The following is a 9,700-nucleotide window of genomic DNA, read 5'->3' as shown; positions in this document are numbered from 1 at the left end:
TCCTCACAGACCAGCCTCTTAATTTACCGAGACATATCCGGAATGCTATGAAACATGTGCAGATTGCGGGCAACCTACCTTTCCCCGCATTGGTCTTTGATCTTATCTCAGCAGTCGGAGCATCCTACAGAGCTGGAGACACCAAAGTCATTCTTCCACGGGATGATCAGTATGTCCCTAACGGGAGATATCTCAGGCCACAACTTGCCACTACTAGCCAGTCCACAGAGGATGCTACAGCTCCTCCCCCATCTACTAGCCAGCTGCTGCATCAAATACTGAAGCGGTTGGAAGCACACGAAAAGAAAGCCAAGCTCTGAGAGCGCCGCAACCAACGCCGTTTCAACTACCTCAAGGAGCTCCTCACAACGCCGTTTCAACTACCTTAAGGAGCTCCTCACAGGCAATTACAGACCTGACGACAATCCAGGCACTCCAGACTCTACTTCATTCACCAGCACAGAGAGCCATGATGGCTTCGACTGTGGAGATACTGCCACCACCCCACTACTGTTCCTGACAGATGGCACCGAGGACGGTGCAAAGCCTTAAGTGTGGGGAGGTCGGTCAGTACCTGACTTTCGGAGGTAATTTCTCTTCCCTAGCACCAATAAATTAGGATATTTTAGTTAGATTTTCTTTCTTTTATAGAATAGGATAAATTGCATAGTAATAGGTTAGTTGCATGCATGCTTTACTTGATTGAAAAGACAATAAGTTTCTTCTAAAAAGCTATCTTTGGAACAAAATTTCACTAATTTTAATCAAAACTCTTATGTTAAAAATTGCTTGAAGTTGTTTTTGGAACATGATGTTTGAGCTAAAGAGCACACAACCTGTGAAGATTTGAGCCTTTATTCATGGTTATATTATTTAGCCATAATTATTTTATTCTTATGTGTTTACTTCTCTATGATTGTAATCTATATTTTGTTTCATCCTATATGTCCAATATTTATTATGTTTCTCTGTGGTTCAAGAGTTTTATGCTAATGCATGGATCACTAGGAACCATGATCAAAGTATGAACCCGAATCCAAAGAATTGGCTTATAATGGTTCGGGATGAGAAATCCTTGACCCATCAGGATCTGTGGACCCCACAGGATCCCCACCTACCCCACCTCTTTCTCTCTCTCCCCCTCACACAACTCTATAACACTCTACCCAAAACACCATTCACCAATCAAATCCTATCCACTTCCCTATATTCTCTTCACCAATCACATCCATATCTCTTCCCCAAAAACCCCACCTACCTCACTTTCAAATTCAAATACTTTTTTCCCTCCCAAACCCACCCAATTCCATTCGGCCACTCTCCTTTTAAATACCCCCCTTCACTCCTTCATTTTCACACTTCACAATAACCTTATACCCCCTTGGCCGAACTTATCTTTCATCTCCTTCTCCTCCAATTCCTCCCTCCATCTCCTCCATTTTCTACTTCTTTCCCTTCTTTCTTTCTTCCTTTGCTCGAGGACAAGCAAACCTTTTAAGTTTAGTGTGGTAAAAGCATTGCTTTTTGTTTTTTCATAACCATTTATGGCACCTAAGGCCAGAGAAACCTCTAGAAAGAGGAAAGGGAAGGCAAAAGCTTCCACCTCCGCATCAAAGGAGATGGAGAGATTCATCTCAAAGGTCCATCAAGACCACTTCTATGAAGTTGTGGCCAAGAAAAAGGTAATCCCTGAGGTCCTTTTCATGCTCAAGAAAAATGAGTATCCGGAGATCCGACATGAGATCCGAAGAAAGGGTTGGGAAGTTCTCACCAACCCTATTCAACAAGTCAAAATCTTAATGGTTCAAAAGTTCTATGCTAATGCATGGATCACTAGGAACCATGATCAAAGTATGAACCCGAATCAAAGAATTGGCTTATAAGGGTTTGGGGGAAAAACTTAGATTTCAGTCCGAAAAATGTAAGGTTGGCGTTCCACTTTCCAATAATGCAAGAAAACGTACGCCTCTACACTAGAATGGTCAACTTTGATCAAAGGTTGGACCAAGTCCTCATGGACATATGTGCGGAAGGAGCTCAATGGAAAAGAGACTCAAAAGGCAATCCAGTTCAATTGAGAAGATCGGACCTTAAGCCTGTGGCTAGAGGATGGTTGGAGTTCATCCAACGCTCCATCATTCCTACTAGCAACCGATCTGAAGTAACTATGGATCGGGTCATCATGATCCATAGTATCATGATTGGGAAGGAAGTGGAAGTTCATGAGATCATACCTCTAGAACTCTACAAGGTGGCTGACAAGTCATCCACCTTGGCAAGGTTAGTCTTTCCTCATCTCATTTGTCATCTATGCAATTTGGCTGGGATTGACATAGAAGGAGACATCCTCATTGAAGAGTACAAACCCATCACTAAGAAAAGGATGGAGCAAACAAGAGAGCCCACTTATGGACCTCAACAAGAGCATGAGGAAATTCCTCATGAAATTCCTGAGATGCCTCAAGGGATGCAATTTCCTCCACACAACTATTGGGAGCAACTCAACACCTCTTTGGAAGGCTTGAGTTACAACATGGACCAACTAAGGGTGGAGCACTAAGAGAACTCCATCATTCTCCATGAGATTAGAGAAGATCAAAGAGCTGTGAGGGAGGAGCAACAAAGGCAAGGAAGAGACATAGAAGAGCTTAGGCATTCCATTGGACCTTCGAGAGGAAGAACTAGCCGCCATCACTAAGGTGGACCCGTTCTTTAATTTCCTTGTTCTTATTTTTTCTATTTTTCAATTTTTATGCTTTATGTGCTATCTATGTTTGTGTCTTCATTACATGATCATTAGTGTCTAGTGTCTATGTCTTAAAGTTATGAATAACTCCATGAATCGTTCACCTCTCTTACATGATAAAATATGCCTAATTACAAAAGAACAAGAAGTACTTGGATTTCAAATTTTATCTTGAAATTAGTCTAATTATTTTGATGTGGTGGGAATACTTTTTATTTTTTGAATGAATGCTTGAACAGTGCATATTTTTTATAGTGAAGTTTATGAATGTTAAAATTGTTGGTTTTTGAAAGAATGATGATCAAAGAAAAATGTTATTGATAATCTGAAAAATCATGAAATTGATTCTTGAAGCAAGAAACAGCAGTGAAAAAAAATTAGCGAAAAAAATGGCAAAAAAAGAGAAAGAAAGAAAAAGAAAAAGCTAGCAGAAAAAGCCAATAGCCCTTTAAACCAAAAGGCAAGGGTAAAAAGGATCCAAGGCTTTTAGCATTAATGGATAGGAGGGCCCAAGGAAATAAAATCCAGGCCTAAACGGCTAAATCAAGCTATCCCTAACCATGCGCTTGTGTCATGAAGGTCCAAGTGAAAAGATTGAGACTGAGTGGTTAAAATCTAAAAAGGTTCACCCAGTTATGTGTCTGTGGCATTTATGTATCCGGTGGTAATACTGGAAAATAAAGTGCTTAGGGCCACGGCCAAGACTCATAAAGTAGTTGTGTTCAAGAATCAACATACTGAACTAGGAGAATCAATAACACTATCTAAATTCTGAATTCCTATATATGCCAATCGTTCTGAATTTCAAAGGATAAAGTGAGATGCCAAAACTGTTCAGAAGCAAAAAGCTACTAGCCCCGCTCATCTAATTGGGACTAAGTTTCACTGATATTGTGAGATTCATTATATATTTTTATTAGTTTTTAAGCAAAATTTACATTTCTGGACTTTATTATGATTTTGTGTGTGTTTTCTGTGATTTTAGGTATTTTCTGGCTGAAATTGAGGGACCTGAGCAAAAATCTGATTCAGATGCTGAAAAAAGGACTACTGATGCCGTTAGATTCTGACCTCCCTGCACTCGAAATGGATTTTTTTGGAGCTACAGAAACCCAAATTGTGCACTCTCAATTGCGCTGAAAAGTAGACATCTAGGGCTTTCCAGCAATATATAATAGTCCATACTTTTCCCGAGTTTAGACGATGCAAACTAGCGTTCAACGCTAGCTTTCTGCCCTATTCTGGCATTAAACGCCAGAAACAAGTTGCAAGCTAGAGTCAAACGCCAGAAACAAGTTACAAACTGGCGTTTAACTCCAAAGAAGGCCTCTACACGTGAAAGCTTCAATGCTCAGCCTAAGCACACACCAAGAGGGCCCGAAAGTGGATTTCTGCATCATTTACTTATTTTTGTAACCCTAGTAATTAGTTTAGTATAAATAGAACTTTTTACTATTGTATTAGACATCCTTGGATGATCTTTTGGAATTTATCATCTTGGATGCTGGGATCCTTTGATCATCTTTTGATCTCTTGATCACATTTTGGTGAAGGAAAACTTGCTGCTAATTGGAAAGGGCCATATAAGATAAGTGAAATCCTAGAAAAAGGATTTTACAAAGTAACTGACTTGAGTCATGCCGAGCTCCCAAGGTTGTGGCATGCTTGCAACATGAGGAGGTATTATAATTAGAAGTGAACTCCACTCCCTGATGTACTCTTTTTCCCGACTTCTTGGTTTTTTCCCAAAAAAGGATTTTCTTGAAACGATTTTAATGAGGCATTAAAGTGGAGGCTAAGGGTCAATAAGTGTTAAAATTCCCTTAGTAGCTAAGATCAAAAGTTACCTCCATCAAATAAAGATTTTATTCTGTCTCTTTATAATTCCATTATTGCCATTATTGTTCTATGAAACGCACCAATTTATGCTGGAAAAAATGTGAAAATCCCATGCCCGACCTAAGTGGTCGACAGGATAAAATGACGATGTACAAGTCGTATAAAGAGGTTATGAAGACGATTATAATAACTCAGGAATATTATCACTAAACGACCTACTAGTCAGAAAACTCGAGAAAAATCAATATGCATCGCAAGAATAACCTAAGTCATGAAAACAATTCAATAAGCAAAAATTGAATATGTGAGGAATATAAAAGAGATAGGAAAAATCCCTCAAAGGCAAAGGCTGCCTCAAATCTTTGAAAAAACCTTACGGTAACTTAGACAAAAACAGCCCACCTAGTAAAAAAGATTTTTTCAATAGGTTTTTTCATAAAAATCTCACAAAAATTCACAACAAGGCACGCACGCGCAAAAAATATTTCGTAAAAAGCCCTTATTCAAAAGGGGCAACCAACCAAGTAACATATTTTGTTAATGACCAAAAGGCCAAAAAAATCAGGAACCATCACAACAAACATATAAAAAGATAAATTGTTCAAAGGGAGCCCACAAGTCGGGCCCCAAATAGCCAAAATCAATTGGAAAAAGGATTGGAATCACCAAGAGGAAGGGCGCTTGGGTTTGCAACGGAGGAAGTTGGAGTAATGTCATCGGTAGCTGAAGTCGAAACCTCTAAAGAACTCGGCAGGGGCCCCTCTTGTTGCTCCTCATGAGGAGGAGACTCAACCATCCTTTGCCTGCGAGTCTTCATCTTGGAGTCTGTCTCAGGACGAGGAGGGGAGACAATAGCTCCATCAACAACGATCTTGTAGGGATGGAGAGGAGAAAGGTCTAAGTCAGGAGCGATAACTCCGACCTGTTCCTTGAACACCCTTCAAGCCTCCTCTAAGCTCTCCACAATCGAGTCCTCCAGCTCCTGATAAGCTTCTCGATTAGACTCCAACTGCCTTTGAAGATCAATATTTTCAGAGAAGACCCTGTCATAGTTTTGCTCCGTCTTTTCCTTCAGACCCTCCGCCATGGCACACTGGCCGATTAGCTTCTTCTCCCTCTCCTAAAGCCGGGTCAGTTCCTCCTTCAGCCAGGCAACCTCCCCCTGAAGTTTCTTCTCCTCTTCTTGATAAAGGACAATCCTCCCCTAAAGCTCTTCCACAATTTTTTGAGAAGGCTCCAAAGTACTCAAAGGAGTTTTGTCCAAAATATCAAGAAAAGCAGTGCAGACTCCAGCAGTTCGAACACCCCCCCCCACCGAACCAAAATTTAAAGATGATTTCGAAGGGAAGCATCATCCATAGCAATTTGGCTATGAGAAAAGATGTGCTTCCGAACGAATTTGGGACCATCAAAGTTGGCCTCTCCAGAAGAAGAAGAGCCAGACTCCGAGGTCTTGCATTTCTTTTTTTCAAGTTCGGAGGGAGGTCAGACTGGGGGATAGGAGAAGGAAGAGGAGAAGCAATGGCAGTGGTTACCAAAACAGGGTGAGAGGAGGTTCCCAAATCATGAGGAGAAAGCGGAGGAACGCCAATAGCCCCGACTCTAGCTGCATTAGCTCGGGCGCGAGCCCTCCTCTTAGCCTTCAGGACTTTCTGGTAGGAAGCACTGGAGTCGCTCTTCACCATCTCCGAAAGGGAAAGACAAAAAGTGAATCAACTAACAAATCAGAAAATATAAGTCGAAAATTTTCAGAAACAACTACAAAAAAGAAAAACTACCTAGTTTGATCCGCACAAAGCTTGGAGAACCCAGAAGAAATTTCTTTGTATCCAGATGGGGAGCCCTTCCCTAAGGCTCTCGAAAAAATCCCACAATGACCTCCTTAACCTCGTCCAAATCCTCCAGACCATACTTCTCATCAGGGGAGGCCTCCAATCAATAAAGAGAAAATCAGGGTTCATGGTTATCACTCAAGAAAAAAGGATGGTGGCCCTCTACGGCCTAGACCCTAAGAAAAAAGTTTTTGAAGTTGTGGAAAGATTTATCAAAGATTGAAAAGACCTTCTGACCCTGAATGGCTCGGAGGGATACCCACTGTTGTTTATTAATCTGAGCGCTAAATGGTCTGGTCAGATGGAAAAGATAGAAAAAGATCTTTAAAGAAGTCAGAAAATCTATCTCTCGGCTAACAAGTTGGTAAATTTTCATAAAACTCTAAGAGTTGGGGTGGAGTTGAGAAGGAGCAACTTGGCAGTGCGACAGTACCTCTATTTCAAAACCAGAAAAGGGGAAGGAATCCCCCAGGCGGGTAAAAAGACAATCATATATAAAGAAAAAGTCAGGGTCAAAATCAGCAACCCTCCCACAACAAACTCGGTCTTCAGAACCTGGGGCCACCAACTCGTATTTAGACTCATCGGCCTCTGAACTACAGATCCTATAGTGAATGCGAAGTTCAGTAAAGTAGTCAGTGTCTACTAAAAATTTCTCCTCAAAAACAGAATCATCTACCCATCTCGAAAGGATCTCAGTGACACGGGAAGACATTTTTTCTAACAACTAGGAGGAAGATATAAAAGCAATAAGACCTACAAAGAAAAATAAGAAAATCATTAAAAACACAGGGCTCCCAAAGTCTAAACGAATCCTTTCCCAAAAGCAAAGCAAGAAAAAAGAACCACCAGATTACAACAACAACAAATGCCAACGCCTCACAATGCAAACAAAGAAGTAGTAGGAAAGCAGGAAAAAACACCTCAAAACACACAAAGCCCAGAGATAAAGTGTCACACAAATGATAAAAGAAGATGAAGAAAAGGATAACCTTTCTCTGTAGACTTGAGAAGAAGTAGTCACAGCAACGACGAAGCACCCAAAGAGGAAGGCTAAAGGAAAATTCTTTTGAATGAGTGAGAAGTGCAAGCAAAGAACTTCGAAGACGAAAGAAAACAGAGGAAAGAGATGAAAAAGTATTTATAACACACCAGGGGCACAATAGTAAAACGATGCAGTCATTAAAGAAACGCGCCGTTACCAATGTAACTGCCCCCACGTGTAAATGCGAAACCCCAAACGGATGCGACGTTTGATTAGACACGACGGTTGAGAAGCCTAGAATCACGTCGATTTCAAACTAAAAATCACGTCGGTTCCGACTTGAACAACCCCGAGTTCAATTAGTACTCAAATCCGACCCATAATAAAAGAGATCAGACTCAAGTAGGGGCACTGTTCATACCTTGCCCCACACTATGACCCAGATCCAAATAAGCCAAAAAGGCCCAATCCAAAGATTGGCTTTCACCACCCACCCGACCTCGTCTAAAGAAGTCGGGCTCGACATAGGCTCCTCCCCAAAGAGGTCGAGCTAGACATAAGCTGGCAGATAATACTCATTCAAATAAGTAACTGCCCCTAAAATTTATCAGCCCACTTTCAGAAGCAATATCCCAACCACCCTAAGATAAAGGGGCGGTTATCCACATTTAGAAGTGGGACTACTCCAATAGTGGTTATTGGATCACCACTATAAATACAGTGACACCCCTCAGGTATCACTAAGTTCCAATATATTCTAAACCTGTTTAACCCCTTGCTGACTTAGGCATCGGAGTGTCTTTGCAGGTAACACCCCCCATTCTTTCACATACACAACTCAGACGACAGCTCCCAAACATGAACCAAGTCAGAGACGACCTTCTACTGACGTTTGGACCAATCTTTCAAGTCCAATCTACCTATCTCAAGTTACTCACGTAACAATTATGTATAGAAGAAAATATTCCAGGATGCACTTACCAATTATCAAACTTCTTCATAGCAGGAACACATCAAGAAGGTACCAAGGTAATAATCCATTCCTTGTCTTTTGGGTACATTAAAGAAAATACAAAAAAAAAAAAAACAAATACAACAACAGATATGAAATGCAATTGAATAGAATTTTATCGATTAATTGCCAAATTCAAATTTTTCTTCCACTAGTTGCCATTTTCACTTTGCCCTCCCTTAACAGCATGCTGCAACAATTAACAAAAATAGAATCAGTCTCACATAGTCATATCCTAAGAGAGTCAGATACAATTTAGATAAATAACTTAATTAGGAAATTTTTTATAAAAAAAAAACTTAAAATATAAAAACTTATATTAAAAATAATTTATAAATAAATTATTGTATTTGGATTTTTTGTCACAAAAGTATTTATTTTAAAAAAGTGATAGACAACTTTTAGAAGAGAAGAAATCACTTTTTTAATTTCTTCATAAACATTATAAATAACTTTTTCAAAAAGTTACAAATTAATTTTAAAAATTATATCAAACATTAATACGGTGAATTTTCATAATTCAAACGTTGAAATGTAACTTTTAGACCTTGTCTCAGTACAAGACAAATGCAAGTTAAATAACAAAGTATATAAACATAGCATCTACTTCTATTCAATATTCATCACCTGAAAGCATGACAAGGCATATTGCACATCACTTGCTGAAATTTGGTGGTGGAGGACAATCCTAATTCTGAAACAAAACGCAAACACTGTCATTAGCTTCTTGCCCTATCAAATAAAAATACTCCCCATATAGTGTGGAATAGATGATATGGATATCTTTGTTTATTTCTCATAAACAATAATTATGTGGGAGTAGCAAGACAAATGAAGGAGTACCATGGTATAATATAAGCTATTCTTGGGAGAACTCAATGTAAGTTCATCCGTTAATCTAATTTGATAAGGAAAATACAATATGTATATTGTCAAACATGAAAATATATTTTAACATCTCATTGAACTCTTAAGCTTAGGGAAAATGCAGCCCCTGCTTTTTAGTATTAATGCCAAGCCAGAATTCGTTAACATATGAAGTACTATCATATCAGATGTATTCAACGATAACACGTTGAAAATTTTGAAAAAATGAGAGAAGATCTGCGCCATGGTTTCTAACTTCACACATTTGGACACAAATAAAGAGGTATTAATTAAGAAATATACAAATCAAAACAGTATTATTTTGAAGTTAACAATTATTTCGATTATTTATAACAGACTGAATGTTGTTGAAGGAAGAATTAAACCTTGATGGGCTAGCATCCATCACAAGGATACCA

General features: G+C 39.3%; 1 protein-coding gene across 1 annotated transcript in view; it reads right to left on the bottom strand.

Moving 5' to 3' along the window:
- Positions 1-8,386: 8,386 nt before the first annotated feature.
- The window catches only part of LOC127744394 (low-specificity L-threonine aldolase 1-like), a gene marked incomplete at its 5' end in the record, with an annotated part of 3,864 nt that continues 2,550 nt past the window's right edge, over positions 8,387-9,700 (bottom strand). Inside the window, 3 exon segments of the mRNA XM_052256587.1 lie at positions 8,387-8,604; positions 9,042-9,108; positions 9,668-9,700. Of these exon segments, the coding sequence (XP_052112547.1) occupies positions 8,566-8,604; positions 9,042-9,108; positions 9,668-9,700 (139 nt within the window).

Source organism: Arachis duranensis, unplaced genomic scaffold (assembly GCF_000817695.3).
Source record: "Arachis duranensis cultivar V14167 unplaced genomic scaffold, aradu.V14167.gnm2.J7QH unplaced_Scaffold_343483, whole genome shotgun sequence".
Classification (NCBI taxonomy): Eukaryota; Viridiplantae; Streptophyta; class Magnoliopsida; order Fabales; family Fabaceae; genus Arachis; species Arachis duranensis.
The sequence above is the reverse complement of the archived record's forward strand: the minus strand, read 5'-3'. Positions and strand labels throughout refer to the sequence as shown.